Source organism: Aquarana catesbeiana, linkage group LG10 (assembly GCF_042186555.1).
Source record: "Aquarana catesbeiana isolate 2022-GZ linkage group LG10, ASM4218655v1, whole genome shotgun sequence".
Taxonomy (NCBI): Eukaryota; Metazoa; Chordata; class Amphibia; order Anura; family Ranidae; genus Aquarana; species Aquarana catesbeiana.
Genome location: NC_133333.1, coordinates 31,718,397 through 31,736,467, shown reverse-complemented (window position 1 = coordinate 31,736,467; position 18,071 = coordinate 31,718,397). Strand labels below are relative to the sequence as shown.

At 42.5% G+C, this 18,071-nt stretch overlaps 1 protein-coding gene across 1 annotated transcript; it reads right to left on the bottom strand.

Moving 5' to 3' along the window:
- Nucleotides 1-9: 9 nt before the first annotated feature.
- Nucleotides 10-17,278, bottom strand: LOC141110542 (phospholipase A2 inhibitor and Ly6/PLAUR domain-containing protein-like). The gene is made up of 5 exons (XM_073601936.1): nt 17,130-17,278; nt 14,899-15,024; nt 9,657-9,815; nt 6,417-6,563; nt 10-2,599 (listed from the first exon to the last, which is right to left on the bottom strand). Exons 1-5 carry the CDS (start codon nt 17,176-17,178, stop codon nt 2,478-2,480), a joined length of 603 nt encoding a protein of 200 aa, XP_073458037.1. The 5' UTR covers nt 17,179-17,278; the 3' UTR covers nt 10-2,477.
- Nucleotides 17,279-18,071: the final 793 nt, after the last annotated feature.

Here is an 18,071-nt window from a genome sequence, read left to right as displayed (position 1 = left end):
ACAATTGGGTTGCAGAGTAAAGTATTGTTTTATTGAAGCTCATAGCTCAGGACAGAGTCCAGGTACAATATCTTGGAGGTTACAAGAAGGTGCATTTCTCTAGCGGTTGCAAACATATAGCAAAAATTTTCTTGCATGAAAGATCAATTCATCAACTTAAAGTGTAACAGCAGCCAAATAAAATTTCGGAAAACATACCATTAGGAAGTAATAATAGGCACCTTTAGGTGTTTGTGGATTAGTGTGCTCTGAGATTCTCAGTGCCGGATTAAACTCTGGAGGTCCCTATGCCTAGGGACCTTAGGGCCTTAGGGCCGTCCTCACAGGTTTCTGGTGTTTTCTCCTGTGCGCCCTCTAGTGGGATAACATTAAACTAAGTAGTGTACATGTCAGCCTCTAGGTTTGCCTTTTTCCACCTTTTCAACATGGAGGAACCCTTGAATCAACTTTCCAGTCTCAGGGAACCCCTGGTAAAAGTTACTACATCTACAACTAATGATACATAATGTGATGGACAGTGGGAAGAATGCTCCTTAAACTTGTGGTATTGGGAAGAATTACCCCCATACAGATAGCTAAAATACCAATGGTGTCAGTGGGAACTTATCTGAGAGGTAGAAATTGCTCAAGGAACCCCTAGCAACCTCTGGAGGAACCCTGGTTGAAAAACCCTGCTCTAGGTGGAGAAGACCATCACTACTGTACATTACATGTATGTAGGTTGCACCACATTTTTTGTAAAAAGAGAGCTGAAAGAAGATGAGCTTTTAAGAGACAAATGCCGCGTACACACGACTGGATTTTCCGACGGGAAATGTTGGATGTGAGCTTGTTGGCGGTAAGTCTGACCGTGTGTACGCTCCATCGGACATTTGTTGTCGGACTTTCCGCCAACAAATGTTGTCTAGCAGGTTCTCAAATTTTCCACCAACAAATGTTTGTTGTCGGAAAGTCCGATCGTGTGTACACAAGTCCGTCGGACAAAAGTCCAAAGTACAAATGCACATGCTCAGAATCAAGTATGTGCCGGTCTTGTAAAACTAGCGTTCGTAATGGAGATACCACATTGGCTCATCGTACGTCTTGTGCGTTCCCACATTTGGAATTGTTGGCCAACATTTGTGTGACCGTGTGTATGCAAGACAAGTTGGAGCCAACATCCTTCGAACAAAAATCCACAGTTATGTTATCGGAAAAGTCCGATCGTGTGTACGAGGCAAAACTGTAATGTGAACCTGATGTCTATGGCGTATGTACAAGTTGTTATTGGGTGCATTACATTAATGCAATATTTTCTCTATAGAGTCTTTAATGATAGAGTTGATTTGTTTGTTTCTATTTTTTATAAACAATTTAGGAAAGCTTTGTTATAATTTTCTTTCAAGATCAAATCAATAATACTTTGATCTGTTGTCGAGAGGCCCTTAAACGGTGTGGGGCCCATAGGCTGGAGCCTACTTGGCCTATTTGGTAATCCGGCTCTGCTCTTGGAGTATCTAGGTGAAAGTTGGCACTACATGCAGGCACACTATAGGAGCCTAATATCACTTTTCAATGTCAGTTGACAAAGTTTTACAAACTGCAGGTTTGCGTTAAAGTGGTTGTAACCCCTTCCATATACCCAGTGAAGTGATTGGCCTCAGGTGACACACAGAGAGATAAACAAATCCTCCGACATAAGTTGTATCTGTCTATCTGCAGTCTTCTCTTCTCTACATCTGTGCTGACCTTTTAAAGCTTATCTCAGAGTTCAGAAAAAAAAGGGGGCGGGGAGATGAATTTACACTCTACAGATCTCAGTGAGGAGAGCTATGAGAGCTGATTGGATGAAAGAGACACACCCCCCACCTCCACACAGAACACAGGAACGGATCTGAGGCTGTCAATTAGCTGGTGCTCCCTCCCCTGTCACCTTTTTGCTCTTGGTGTCAGGAAAACTTGTCAAAAGTGATTCATGCTGATAGCAGGGGAAGGAAGCAGCAGACAAAAGTGACACTTAGTGCTCTTAATTGAGACAGGTACACACTATAGAGGGATATGCTTTGTTTATATTTCAGGTCTGAGGTTTACAAGCACTTTAAGGCAGATAAGTAAAGCGTAATAAATGCCCAGCATGCTGGTTCTGCCACCCTACTTGCATTGGTTACTCATTGCTCAACCTGTTGTCTTCTAAGGAATTGCCCAGTGCACCTAGGACTACAAACCCAGGAGCGGGCTACCTACCCCCACAAATATTAAGCCACATAGAAGACTGGGACTTCAAAGACATGGCAGTGCCACCCCATACCCCCAGTGTCTCAGCACCACTACATAGTGGTTGGATGTGGCTTCGCAATGCAAATGCAACCTGCAGCAGACAGAAAACAAGAAGGCGAGAGGAGGCGGTGATCTCCAGCATGCTGGGCAGGATCAATGTAAAGCAAATAACTAAATAACTACAACAGCTTTGTTAACTCTGCAATCCATCAAACTTTCCTCTAATAGGTGCAGGCAAACTTGGCATTGCTACCAACCTTACATCCGGGCATATTTGTAAGGTCAATCTTGCATAAATTGTTATCGGCACAACCTTTAAATGCATAAAGCCTATCCACGTTTCCTGCAACAAGGGGGAAAAAAAAAAGATAAAAATAAGAAATGTTGTTAAAGGTCATACACTTTTCACTTTTTACACATATTCCTTGTTTTAAAATTGTCAGTCATTTTCCTAGGGCTGTTGTGTACTGGATACAACTTTGTGTTCCAACTATTATTACTTTTGAACAATTATACTGTATGGCACCACTGTATTCAGTCACGTTGTACAGAGATCACCAAGGGCCCGCTGGCACGTATCTGTTTTGCTCTGATGTTTTCCATCGAAATAAATTGGAAACACATGACACCGCAAGCAGTGTTAATTTCGTCTACTAAAACGACTAAAACATTTTAGTCGACAAAATGAATACTATTTTAGTTGACTAAAATACAACTAAAACTAAAACAACTGAGATGACTAAAATACGACTAAAACTAAAATGCCATTTTAAAAGAGTAAAATGGGACTAAAACTAAAATGGCATTTTAGTCAAAAGACTAATGCCCCGTACACACGGAATTTCCGACGGAAAATGTGCGATCGGAGCGTGTTGTCGGAAATTCCGACCGCGTGTGGGCTCCATCGGACTTTTTCCATCGGATTTTCCGACACACAAAGTTTGGGAGCAGGCTATAAAATTTTCCGACAACAAAATCCGTTGTCGGAAATTCCGATCGTGTGTACACAAATCCGACGGACAAAGTGCCACACATGCTCAGAATAAATAAAGAGATGAAAGCTATTGGCTACTGCCCCGTTTATAGTCCCGACGTACATGTTTTATGTCACCGCGTTTAGAACGATCGGATTTTCCGACAACTTTGTGTGACCGTGTGTATGCAAGACAAGTTTGAGCCAACATCCGTCGGAAAAAATCCTAGGATTTTGTTGTCGGAATGTCCGATCAATGTCCGACCGTGTGTACGGGGCATAAGACTAAAACTAGATTGAAATTTGACTTCAAAATTAACACTGGTCTGTAGTGCATGTTCATACCTCAATCCCATAATAAATAACATATTTGATTTTTCACTCCAGCAGTATATAATGAGTTTGGAAATTGTAGAGAAATGTTAACTAATGCATTACAATTTAATTACACCCATTAGATTTTAGATAACTAAAATGAGTTTTAGTCGACCAAAATGTACTGGAGCTTTAGTCCACTAAATACGACTAAAATTAAAAAAATTGCAGAAGACTAAAATGGGGCTAAAACTAAAATGCCATTTTAGTCCTAAGACTAATGCCCCGTACACACGATCGGACATTGATCGGACATTCCGACAACAAAATCCATGGATTTTTTCCGACGGATGTTGGCTCAAACTTGTCTTCCATACACATGGTCACACAAAGTTGTCGGAAAATCCGATCGTTCTGAACGCGGTGACGTAAAACATGTACGTTGGGACTATAAACGGGGCAGTGGCCAATAGCTTTCATCTCTTTATTTATTCTGAGCATGCGTGGCACTTTGTGCATCGGATTTGTGTACACACGATCGGAATTTCCGATTTTGTTGTCGAAAAATTTTATATCCTGCTCTCAAACTTTGTGTGTCGGAAAATCCGATGGAAAATGTGTGATGGAGCCCACACACGGTCTGAATTTCCGACAACAAGGTCCTATCACACATTTTCCGTATGAAAATCTGACCGTGTGTACGGGGCAGTCCGTAGGGTTCAATATTGAGTTGGCCCACCCTTTGCAGCTATAGCAGCTTCAACTCTTCTGGGAAGGCCGTCCACAAGGTTTAGGAGGGTGTCTATGGGAATGTTTGATCAGTCTTCCAGAAGCACATTTGTGAGGTCAGGCACTGATGTTGGAAGTGAAGGCCTGGTTCAAAGCCTCTCTAAGTCATCCCAGAGGTGTTTTATCAGGTTGAGGTCAGGACTCTGTGCAGGTCAGTCAAGTTCCTGCATCCCAAACTCGCTCATCCATGTCTTTATGGACCTTGCTTTGTGCACTGGTGTGCAGTCATGTTGGAACTGGAAGGGGCCATCCCCAAACTGTTCCCACAAAGTTGGGACCATGAAATTGTCCAAAATGTCTTGTTATGCTGACGCCTTAAGTGTTCCCTTTACTGGAACTAAGGGGCCAAGCCCAACCCCTGAAAAACAACCCCGCACCATAATCTCCCCTCCACCAAATGATTTGGACCAGTGCCACAAAGCAAGGTCCATAAAGACATGGATGAGCGAGTTTGGGATGGAGGAACTTGACTGGCCTGCACAGAGTCCTGACCTCAACACTTTTGGGATGAGTGGAGACGGCGAGCCAGGCCTTCTCATCCAACATCAGTGCCTGACCCCACAAATGTGCTTCTGGAAGAATGGTCAAACATTCCCAAACTCAAAGGATGTGCTTCAAGCCTAAATCAGGTTCTGCACCACTGAAGCTTACATTTTAATGTCTCCAGTACTGGGACAGATTCATCCAGTGCTTAGGGCAAGGATGGAGAACTCCCCCCCTTGCTGCTAATGTATATATAATGTAGAATGAGTGCACTCCTCTGCGCCAATTCTTTGCCCCTTGTTCCTGCTGCCCATGGTTAGCATGGAACATGCTCTGCACATGCATTGCCAACTGCTTGCTTTCCAGTAGCTAGAAGGCAGTTGCACCCCCCCACCGCCATCACTGCACCAAGGGCAGCTGCCCCTCCTGCCACCCCTTGTCCCAGCCCTAAATGTCTCCACCCCTGTAACAAACTATTATGCTTACATTTGTATAGCTCTGACAAATCTCATAATGCCATATTTGAAATCTTAAAGCGGAAATGCAGGCAGTTATAAAAAAAAAACAACCCACTAAATACCTTTTTTCATCAGCAGTATAAAGTAGTCATGTGACTTCTATCAGTGTCTGGTTAAAGCTTGTAGGAGGAGTTTTCATTCTACTCTGACTGTCCTATGAGGCTGTAGGACCCCTGACCCTCTGTCTAGACAGTGTTGATTGGCCCTGTGCTGATCACATGCACCCTCCCAAGAAAAAATCTCTCTAGCAATACACACCAAACTGAGCATGTGCAGCTTGTCCCCTAACCTCTGTTCTATCAGGAGATGGATTGGGGACAGTGGAAGAAGGGGAGGATCAGAGAAGACCGGATCAAACAACCTTTTTACACAATGCAGAGGATTAACCCCTTAGGTTCCACAGTGAGTATAACAAGCATGTTACACTACATATACAGACTGATTTTACTGTTGTGGGTTTAGTAACACTTTAATTAATATTCTTTAATCGTATGAGAGGTTTAGGACAGTCAAGACTTTTGATAGTTACTGTACATGGGGATGTAGTTCTAAAAAAAAAAAAAATGCAGAGCTATTTTTTTGGTGAAACTTCATGTACAGTCATTCTGTCAAAAGTATTAGACTAGTTTCTCTCCAAGTCAACTGTTACTCATTTATAAAGAGTAGAGTAAATCAGGGAAATCCTCCGTTATGGCCACTAGATGGAGCTGACGATTATATAAATAAATACCTATTTACTATGTTCGCCAGCTCCATCTAATGACCGTAATGCAATATTTTCCTGATTCACTCTTTTCTGTATAAATGAATAACATTGGACCTAGAGAGAAAATAGCTTTGCAGCATTACATTTTGTCCTTGTCCCCATTCGCACAAAATGAATGTACAGTACATGCAGTTTTGCAGCATGAGTAGCTCTGTAAACGTTTTTTTTTTTTTTAAATATGCCCCTATAGTGTATTTTTTTGTAGTGTCTATATCTCAGACCAGTAAGAGGAACATTTGATTAGTAAACGTGGACACAGGGATCCAAAATAGGGACAGTCCCTCTAAATCAGGGACGGTTGGGAGATATGTATTACCTGCGCGTTGTACATGGCCTGAGAAGTCAAAGCATGCCTTTGCACTGCCAGTACAATCTTTCAGTTTGGTTTCTGGACACTTGTCAATGTCTTCCGCAAAGCAGGTTGGGCATTGATGACCATTCTTGGCTTTGTTGATTGCCGGCACTTGACGTTGTAGAAAAAGTAATTTTAAGAAGGAAGAAAAACATAGTCAATGACCATCAAAAGTAAAAAACTGCTCTAATATCTCAATTCCATGAATCTGTAGTTGCTTTTCAAAGAAAGTTAATTTCTTAGATACCCCTAAATACACATTACATCCAAAAGTAATACTTCAGTCCTAAGTAGAACCTCCTGGGTTGTGTCCTTTTCCAGCACCTTATCGCTTAAGAACTCTACCCATGAATCTTCCCTTTTGTAGTTTCTGGCACTTTTCTGCTGCTGCGAGGCTCCGGGGATCTTCAGAGGGAGAGCCAGAAAAGGAGGTGTGTGTGTGTGTGTGTGGGGGGGGGGGGTGACGGTAAATATAGCATACTTACTGGCCTCTTCCTTTCCTTAATGAACACAGCGAGTGACTGGTACCAATCACTCACTGTGTTAATTTATAACCGAATAATAGTTAACTGTGTTTACTATGCTTCAATTTGTGAATGAACAGGAATCCTCAGAGTGCTTCCCTTTCATTCATCTCCAGTGCACCTGAGGCTGCAGAGAAAAAGGATTGGGAAATCTATGTTCTGTGGAACCCTAGGGTTCCTCCAGAGGTTTCTGGGGGTTCCCTGAGTGGTAGCTGATTGAAGACCCACCATACTCTAGGCACTTTGACACCCATAGCACTTATTCATTTTTGCACTTTTTGCAAGGCACATAGAACCTTACTCACCCCACATTAGTAGGGTGTAGGTCCTCAGACATGCCATGAAAGTCTTATGGGGAGGGCATATGGTCTTAAGGTCAAGTTCTCCCCATTCACGGGGTCAACCTAGTACTTGGGTGAACCTTGCCATGGCAGGTAGAAGGGGGTCCACCTGGTTTCATCCATTTGGTCCACGAGTACCCGAGTCCCTGTCAGGAGCCTTGCACTCCTGGGGAATCAGGGTCGGGGTCCTTTTTTCTTTGGAGGGGCCCTTTTTTTGTGGTTTACTTTTTGTGCACTGTTGAGCAAAAGAATTAGAAACCTTCTATCTGATGGTACTTGCGTTGTCTTGGCACCAATGCAACTTAAAAGCGCCAGCAGCATGACACCGATAATCGTTTTAGCTGTTTGTAAGGGGGGAGCATTCTGACCACCACTGACCTGCAATGAACTTGTTTTAGAAGGGGTTCCCCTAAATCTGAAAATTATTTCAAGGGTTCCTCTCTGGGAAAAAAAAGGTTGAGAAAGGCTGATATACAATATGTGAACTTCAGACAGAACTCTGGGAAGCCCTTCAAGTTGGCAACAGCTGGTGGTCAGATCTTTCTAGAGGTCTAGGGTCTACAGAACCCTCACCACTACAAGTTCTGAGAAATATCCAAAATCGATATGAGGTTTGGTGATGAACTCCACCATCTCCTTCAGTCTTGCCTTGTTGTACAGGCTCCCCACCCCCGTAAAGGCATTTTGATCTTCGCAAACTTCTCCTAACAGATGCCCTACTGTTTGCATCAGGGCTGTGGGCTCTGGAGAGGAGTACTGAGGCAGGGTGCTGTGATATGTTCAGGGAGCCATGTACAGCACCCTGTCAGTCGCTCCAACCAGCCATGATCTGCCTGCATTGCACAGAGACCCAGTGATGACATCACTAAGTCTAAAGTTTGGAAAGTTTTTATAATTGGAAAAGGGAGAAAGAAGCACAAAAGGGAAGGCAAAATATAAGCAAATTAAACTTCAGCCAGGTTAACCACATGCCAACCAGCACACAACGGCACAGTTGGGCAAATGGGCGTACAGGTACGTCCCCTTTAAATCGCGGCATTGTGGGCCGGTACTCCGTGACCGTGGGTCCCGCGGACTCGACGTCCGCTGGGGGCCCGCGATCGTGTCACGGAGCGGCAGAACGGGGAGATGCCTATGTAAACAAGGCATTTCCCTGTTCTGCCTAGCAACATGACAGAGATCTACTGCTCCCAGTCATCGGGAGTAGTGATCTCTGTCATGTTGTAGTGAGCCCATCCCCCCCTACAGTTAGAATCACTCCCTAGGACACACTTCACCCCTTGATCGCCCCCTAGTGTTTAACCCCTTCCCTGCCAGTGTCATTTACACAGTAATCAGTGCATTTTTATAGCACTGAGCGCTGTATGAATGACAATGGTCCCAAAATAGTGTCAAAAGTGTCCAATGTGTCCGCCATAATGTTGCAGATCGCCGCCATTACTAATAAAAAAAAATGAACAATAAAAATGCTATAACTTTTGCGCAAACCAATCAATATACTCTTATTGAGATTTTTTTTTTTTTTTACCAAAAATATGTAGAAGAATATATATCGAGAAAGAAATTTGTTTTTTTATATATTTTTGGGGGATATTTATTATAGCAAAAAGTAAAAAAATATTGCTTTTTTTCAAAATTGTCGCTCTTTTTTTGTTTATAGAGCAAAAAATAAAAACCGCAGAGGTGATCAAATACACCCAAAAGATTTTTGGGGAAAAAAAGGACGTCAGTTTTGTTTGAGTACAACATCGCACGACCGCGCAATTTTCAGTTAAAGCGACGCAGTGCCGAATCGCAAAAAGTGCTCCGGTCAGGAAGGGGGTAAATCCTTCCCGGGCTGAAGTGGTTAAAAGACCCTCAACATCGTTCGATCCAAAAAACAGATGACATCTAGTAGCTGAAAGGAGTCACTGCATTTGGCAGCGTTGGATAGGTGGTGAGTACTGCAGCCAGAGCTGTTTTTTTTTTTACCTATACCTAGGGGGGCCATTCATGTAAGAAAAAGAGCTAGTGCTTAAAGTAATCAAACTGGGAGCAGAAAAGGCAATGCTCTAAGTCAATCAAACCAAATGGAGCTTGCTGATTGGAGAAAAAAAAACATCAAAGTATTCCCATCAGCAAGCTGCTGCTACTTCATTCTCCAATCACAGTGTTAACCAAGCTTATTGTTTTGACTGCAGCAGGAAAATGTAAATGGTCCGAACCTGGCTACATTGTCTGCCAAAGGTGCCTGTATTAGAAAATGAAATAGAATTATGCCTGTTTTAGCAGAGAGGGATATATTCAAACTGACCATTCAACTGTTTGCATACAATCAAACTTAGAAAAGTCACACTTACTGTGGAGCTCCTTTGAATTACATTCATCTTCAAAGCAGCATTCTGAGTACAGGTAAAATGTCATGTTACCGCAATCTAATGGCATTGGTTCTGGTTGGCAAACATCCCTGTCAGCAGCAGGCAGGCATCTCTTTCTGACTGTAATTATGTCATCAGTGCCTAAAGGAGGAACAAAACACAGCAAGTCATTTGGAATGTATAATGCTATATAGAGTATTGTAATCATTATTATGGACTAAGAAAAGCAAAAATGATAGAAGATGATATATCAAGTCAGGTAAATGTGAAATATTGCAAATTAATAGTTTGCATTCCTCTTTTAAGCCAGCAGGTGGAGCTTTAGACAGTTTTTTCACATTGTCCAGGCTCCCCCTTTGCTTCTTTCTGTATTTTATAACGTTTAACAACTAATTTATTTCAAATTTCCACAATAAAGTACAGTGTACAAATGTAGTTCTCAGAGTGAACATAACCTCACTGAGTACATCAGACAAAACACAATGGGGGGGATTTACTGAAGGCAAAAAGATTGTGCACTCTGCAAGTGCGGTTGCTCCAGAGCTTAGTAAATGAGACTAAGCTTCACTTTTGCAAAAAATACCCAATCACGTGCAAGGAAAATGAAAAAAAAAAAGACAGCATTTTTTTGCTTGCACGTGATTGGATGATGGATAGCATAAAGAATGAGCATCCAACTATGCCTAATTAGGTTGCCAACATCCCTGGTACAATAGATAGAAAAAAAGGGTGCCCCCAAAAATAAATGGGACTTTGACGGCAACAGGGTAAAGATAAAATACAATGTAGTTTATTACTGATTGGATGAAGGAAGTCAGCAGAGCTTCCCCTTCATTTGCAAAGTGAACAGTCTATTTGCTTTTAGTAAATCAACCCCCATAGTTTTCAACTCCACAGTTGGGCTTAAGGCTAGGTTTCCACTATTGGGTCCCCAAAGTTGCGCGATTTACACTGCGACTTTGCTATGCGATTTGTGATGCGATGTCATGCGACCGGTGAAAACCATGTGAGAACAAGTCGCACCGATGTCGGAACAAAGTAGTGCAAAAACCTTCTTTGGAGTCGCTGCAACTTGAGTCGCACCAATTAGAACAGGGCCTATTGAAATACATGGGTTTTAACTTGTCATGCGATTTCACATGTGTCAAGTCGCACAACAACTCGCAGTAGTGGAAACATAGCCTTAAAGTCAATTTCCATTTTTGCAGCCAAATTGGGATCAAACCTACTTTATATTTGTTATATGTTCCCTTTAACATAACATAACCTAAAAAAAAATGCTAGTTACCTTTGTAAGTGCTTTTTTACTTGTTTAAATATCCTTACAAGCTCTGCCTGCTTTGTTATGTTTAGCAGGGAACCGCAGAGTAATGTTTAAAGTGGTTGTGAACCGAGGAAAAAAGAAAAACCTGCAAGACAAAGACATAATGTGCTAGTATGCATCACATACTAGCACATTATGAAATACTCACCTTAGAATGAAGCCCTCTCAGGGGCGCCTGGTCACCGCCGAGAGGGATGACATATTCTCCTGTCCTTTCTTCCGGGATTGCGGGCTCCAGCGCTGTGAGTGGCCAGAGCCGTGATGACCTCACCCCCGCACATGTGCAGGGGAGCTCTTGGTTTCGACAAGAAGCTCTGAAGTTCCGGCATGGTAAGCTGTACCTTCAGAGTGCATGTGCCACTGACATCAGCGTCTGCATGCAGAGTGAAAATCTCCAGTACAGGTTTAGGAGATATTCATTTTAACTGCAGGCAAGCCTTAATATAGGCCTCAATATAGGCTTACCTGCAGGTAAAAATCACAAAGTGGGGTTTACAACCACTTTAAAGTGTTGCTAAACTCACAACAGTAAAATCAGTCTGTATCTGCAGTAAAGCATGCTTGCTATACTCACTGTGGAGCTTAAGGGGTTAATCTTCCACATTGTATTCAAAGGCTGTTTGAGCCTGTCCTCTCTGATCCTCCCCTTCTACTGTCCCCAATCCATCTGCTGATAGCACAGAGCCTCAGGGGCACTCTGCACATGCTCAGTTTGATGTTTATTGCTAGAGAGTGTTTTTTTTTTAGGAGGGTCAATCAGCACTGTCTAGACAGACCGTCATGCAGCCTCATAGAACCGTCAGAGGAGAATAAAAACTCCTCCTAAAAGCTTTAATCAGTGCTCGGCCGGACACTGATGGAAGTCACAAGTAGGGATGAGCCCGATGTTCGAGTCGAACATAAGTTCGACTCGAACATCGGGTGTTCACCTGTTCGATGAATAGCGAACAATTTGGGGTGTTCGCGGCAAATTCGAATGCCGCGGAACACCCTTTAAAAGTCTATGGGAGAAATCAAAAGTGCTAATTTTAAAGGCTAATATGCAAGTTATTGTCATAAAAAGTGTTTGGAGACCTGGGTCCTGCCCCAGGGGACATGGATCAATGCTAAAAAAAAAAGTTTTAAAAACGGCCGTTTTTTCGGTAGCATAGATTTTAATAATGCTTAAAGTGAAACAATAAAAGTGAATATTCCTTTAAATTTCGTACCTGGGGGGTGTCTATAGTATGCCTGTAAAGTGGCGCATTTTTCCCATGTTTAGAACAGTCCCTGCACAAAATGACATTTCTAAAGGAAAAAAAGTCATTTAAAACTACTCGTGGCTATAATAAATTGTCGGGTCTATACAGATAAAAGTCATTGAAAAATACGGCATGGGTGGTCCCCCCTAAAAATCCATACCAGGTCCTTTGGGTCTGGTATGAATATTAAAGGGAGCCCCGAACCAAAATTAAAAAAAAAATTGCTTGGGGGTCCCCCCAAATTCTATACCAGGCTCTTCAGTTCTGGTATGGATAACAAGGAGAACCCTGCGCCAAATTTTTTTTTTTAAATGGCGTAGGGGTCCCCCCTCAAAATCCATACCAGACCCGGGTCCCCAAACACTTTTTATGAAAATAACTTGCATATCAACCCTTAAAATTAGCACTTTTGATTTTTCACGTTCGTGTCCCATAGACTTTAACGGTGTTTGTGTGTTCGAACAGATTTTTTGCCTGTTCGCATGTTCTGCTGCCAACCGAACTGGGGGGTGTTTGGCTCATCCCTAGTCACAAGACTGCTATATACTGCTGATGAGAAAAGGTGTTTAGCAGTTTATATTTACTAAAATAATTGCATTTCCATGTTCTGTGCACTGTGGCTGAGACCAGATATAGTGAATGCAGTGTCCGGGGTTTAGTAACACCTTTACATAATTAAGCCTGTCTGTACTGTTCTCAGTTCTTCATTATCAGTAAACTGTAAACTAGATTTGAACACTGTCTCTCCCAACAATGGGTTAAAAGTTTAAAAACCGCTCCTGATCAGCGCTCTCAGCCAATGGGTGTTCTGGGAAGGGGGGCCATCCCCCTGTCAGAACACAGCAGCTCAGCGGGGGTGGGTGGGGGGGGGGTCACTGTACTAACATCGGATCGTTAGTACAGCGGCTCCGACTGTTGAGTTGAGTGGAAAAAAACTCATAGTGTGTACCAGGCTTTAGGCTGGCCACGGGTTGCAGGAAAAACATTTGCAGAATTCCCCCTTCAACGAGTGAGAACAGGGGAATCCCACCTGCCAGGCCATTGTCGTCTCCCGGTGGGGGGGCGGGAGAGAGCGGGGGAAGCCGCCCCCCCCACTGGGAGAAGACAGTGATGACCGCTAGTGGCTATAGCAGCCACTTGCAATAATCAGAAGCAAATTCAGCAGGCTGATTGTACCCAGGTTGATCAATCGATCAACTTGATACATTCAGCCTGCCCATTAATGATTTGAACCACGTATGGCTGGCCTTAGGCAAGCTACACATTTTTATTTTTTTTTTATCATGAAATTAACAAATTCCCCCATCCACACATTCGATGTGTGGATAGGGGACAGGCAGGGACAGGCATGGGGGAACCAGACATGCTTGTTGTACATCGATTGTTGGTCCTTGCTGTGCCAGCCAAATTTTGATCCATATATGGCTTGATCTATTTCTAGGACAATGGTCTTTAATGTATATATTTTTTATATGTTTATCAATTGTTGTACTCAACATGTTGTTCACTGTCCATATAATAAATGCATATACGGTATATATTTTTTATTGACTAATTTTCTGACCATATTGAACATGCTTCATTTAAAGTCCCAATTTGCTGCTTATTTACATTTTCTTAGGGGTAGAAACGTAGGTTTTCCTGCGTCTCATTTAAAGTCCCACATTTTCCCCTTCCCCCTTCTTTTTCATTTGTAAATAAAGGGCAGGTTCACTGTCCTTAAAACTTTAAGGAGGCCAGACTGTGGTCATCAGGAGTACAAAATGTCCCAGCTTCAGTGGGAGTAAACAATCCCCCATCATTGGTGTCCTTAGGCCCCATTGTTGGTGTCATTGGGAGTAATTGTGCCCCATCATTGGTGTCTTTAGGCCCCATTGTTGGTGTCATTGGGAGGAATTGTGCCCCATCATTGGTGTCTTTAGGCCCCATTGTTGGTGTCATTGGGAGGAATTGTGCCCCATCATTGGTGTCTTTAGGCCCCATTGTTGGTGTCATTGGGAGGAATTGTGCCTCATCATTGGTGTCTTTACGCCCCATTGTTGGTGTAATTTGGAGGAATTGTGCCCCATCATGGTGTCTTTAGGCCACATTGTTGGTGTCATTGGGAGGAATTGTGCCCCATCATTGGTGTCTTTGGGAGAAATTATGTCCTTCATTGGTCTCAGTGAACAAAATATCACCCCAAGGGTTGGATATAGTATATGAATGTATGAATGTGAGTTAGGGACCTTAGATTGTAAGCTCCTTGGGGGTAGGGACTGATGTGAATGTACAATGTATATGTAAAGCGCTGCGTAAATTGACGGCACTATATAAGTACCTGAAATAAACAAAAATAAAATAAAAGCAAGGAAGGGTCCACATCTAGCCCCAGGGCCGCAGTTTGAAGACCACTGATTAAAATGGAAAGAAATATATAAAAAAAAAAAAAAAAAGTATTCTGTGTGAATGGGAACACATACAAACATATGGTGGGTTTTCTCAAATTAGGCTGCAAAAGTGAAAATACCCTTTAAGGGGCAAAAGTTAAAATGTATTTGATCCTCCCTTACTGCAAGCTTGTCTTACATTTAGGTCAAGGGAACAGGAATTTTGTTGACTTGTACATGTCTTCGTATGTACAATTTACAATATTTTTAGACGTGTCTTTAAATCTTACCTATCTTACTGGATTCTTTTTGTGTTACACAGAAATCATCATCATTTTCACACTGCTGCACATCACCCTTACAGTTTTTTATTCCTTTACCATAGTCTACGCATGTGACACAGCTCATGGCACTGCCTAGAAAAGAAAATCGTTGCATGTTAGATGGCACAAGACATGCCTAGAAATTCACAAATTAAATATTCAGACTGCTTGTCTATCCCTATATCCATCTAATATCATCAAGATTGTCTATTTATTGTAATCAAATAATTGTATTTATTCTAATCAAAATCTATCTATCTATCTATCTATCTATCTATCTATCTATCTATCTATCTATCTATCTATCTATCTATCTATCTATCTATCTATCTATCTATCTATCTATCTATCTATCTATCTATCTATCTATCTATCTCCAGGGTACTGCCTAAAATGCACTGTAGTAGATTGCACATAGAGGGGCACAGTGTCTAGGAGATCCTTTTGTTATCAAAGGGGGCTTTTAGATTTCAATAAGCCTCTGACCCAGTGGCGGGACAATGTCATCTAGTTCCCAGGGCAAAGATGACAAAGTGCGCCCCCCCCCCCCCCCCGTAACGTATGCGCATCATGTCTCAGCAACCCCCCCACCCCCAAGCATAGTATCTCTCTGCAAGCCCCCAATATCTCCACAAATAAAAATGCAAACATTCCCTCCACTCCCAACTCAAATAAATGTCCCCAATTCTACCCTCCTAGAACAAGTCCCCCCCCCCAAAAAAAAAACCTCCTACGCAAATACCCTCCCCTCCAAATTTCCCCATCTAGCACAAATTCCCCCTACCCAAATCCCCCCTTCTAACACAAATTCTATCCCCTCCCTAAATCACCCTCCTATTTGTACAAATTGCCTTGTCACCACCTGTCAAATATCCCCTCCTACCACAAATCCAGCCCCTCGCCATTGTGTCCCCCCTCCCTTCCTGAAACTTACATAGCTAAAATGCTACAGGGACGGGAACTTACCATACGGTGCCCCCCTCCCTTAGATGGCAACGGTCCTTCACTGGCACAGTTCACTGCCCCTCCTGCTCACCCCTTGTCTTGGCCATGGTCCCGCCCACAGACCCCCACAACCACTGGCCATTATTGTGGGGAAAAGGCCCTTGTGCTCATCAACGTAGGGACAAGGTGTTTTGCCGGAGGTGGGGGCTCCCTGAAATGGAAAAGTGCTCTATGAATTGAGGAGGGGGACCTTTCATTCACCCACCCCTCCTCCATTCATAGAACAATAGCACAAGGGACACTTATCATTTAATGTAAGTACTGTCCCCTGTACTGATTACTGATTTTTTAAAATGTATTTTACCTAAATGTATATATATATATATTATATATATATATATATATATATATATATATATATATACACACATGCATGCATTATATTACCAAAAGTATTGGGACGCCTGCCTGTACACAGGAACTTTAATGCCATACCAGTCTTAGTCTGTAGGGTTCAATATTGAGTTGGTCCACCCTTAGCAGCTATAACAGCTTCAATTCTTCTGGAAAGACTGTCCACAAGGTTTAGGAGTGTGTCTATGGGAATGTTTGACCATTCTTCCAGAAGCGCATTTGTGAGGTCGGGCACTGATGTTGGATGAGAAGGCCTGGCTCGCAGTCTCCGCTCTAACTCAGCCCAAAGGTGTTCTATCGGGTTGAAGTCAGGACTCTGTGCAGACCAGTCAAGTTCCTCCATCCCAACCTCGCTCATCCATGTCTTTATGGACCTTGCTTTGTGCACTGATCCAAATCATTTGGTGGGGGGGGATTATGCTGTGGGGTTACTTTTCAGGGGTTGGGCATGGCCACTTAGTTCCAGTATAGGGATCTCTTAAGGCATCAGTATACCAAGACATTTTGGACAATTTCATGCTTCCAACTTTGTGGGAACAGTTTGGGGATGGCCCCTTCCTGCGCACCAGTGCACAAAGCAAAGTCCATAAAGACATGGATGAGTGAGTTTGGGGGGGAGGAACTTGACTGACCTGCACAGCTGTGGACAGCTTTCCCAGAAGAGTTGAAGCTGTTATAGCTGCAAAGGGTGGGCCAACTCAATATTGAACCCAACGGACTAAGACTGGGATGCCATTAAAGTTCACGTACGTGTAAAGGCAGGCTTTTTGGAAATATAGTGTGTATATCTACTCCACTCCAAAAAAAAATAAAAAATACTGTTTTCAGTACTTTCTTACCTGTAGCAATCAAGCCACTGAAGACTAAGAAGGCAAGGATGTAATTCATGATTATGGAATCTGGAATTCAGCTCTGTAGGTTGTTGAGTTGATAGACAAGTCTGCTCACTCTGGTGTAATGGATATCCATGGGATTGATATTTATATTATTCAGAGTGCCCTGTTATGCCAAAATTTAAACAATTCTTGGCAAAAGCCATGGTCTCTTATTTAACAATTGGAAGAACGTTTTATTTAATTAACCAGGGACGTGCAAAGTTTGAACACCTGTGCGGAAGTTGAAAGCATTGGAAACCAATTAACTTCTGAAGCAGATAGATATTCTGCCCAAGTACTATTTGTACTTTGCCCGAGGCGACCGGATGCTCAAGTGTTCTGTAGATGTCATACTGGAGAAGGTCTTCAGAACTGGATAATATTAATAATCTATGTGATAATATAGGTGGGCTCTCTGTGTCACCAATGGTGGACATGGGCTTCCTTAAAGTAGAATCAACTCCAATCACTATAGTCCCATATAATCACATGAAACCACAATTACAAAAGTTGTTTTCGATCTTTTTAAATCTGCAACTTTCATTAAAAAATAACTGGTGATCCGGTTATGAAGGTTGTTGATCAGTTACTTCCTGTTATGGGGGTCAGCTGTATCCCACTTGGGCTCTTACATTGTCACCTTGTCAGGTGTGCCCCTGCCTATATGCGGTCGAGTAGCATATTGAGGTAGATTTGCTAAAGGCAAATAAACTGTTCCCTTGTACTTTGCAAGATAATTTGCCCCAGAGCTTAATTCATGAGGTAAGGCTCTACTAACTAACCTTCATCCAATCATGTGCAAGCAAACATGCTCTTTTCTCTATTTTCCTTGCAAATTGGGTATCCTAGGTAATGTGAAATTAAAGTTTGGGCAAATTCCCTTGCAAGGTACAACTTCCCTTGGAA

Bases quoted from the DNA above. Each gene is read 5' to 3' on its own strand.
- LOC141110542 (XM_073601936.1), bottom strand. From the start codon at position 17,178: ATGAATTACATCCTTGCCTTCTTAGTCTTCAGTGGCTTGATTGCTACA. The intron at 15,025-17,129 runs GTAAGAAAGTAC...TTTCTTTTCTAG, and splicing joins CAGTGGCTTGATTGCTACAG to GCAGTGCCATGAGCTGTGTC. The intron at 9,816-14,898 runs GTAAGATTTAAA...TTCCTCCTTTAG, and splicing joins AAAAGAATCCAGTAAGATAG to GCACTGATGACATAATTACA.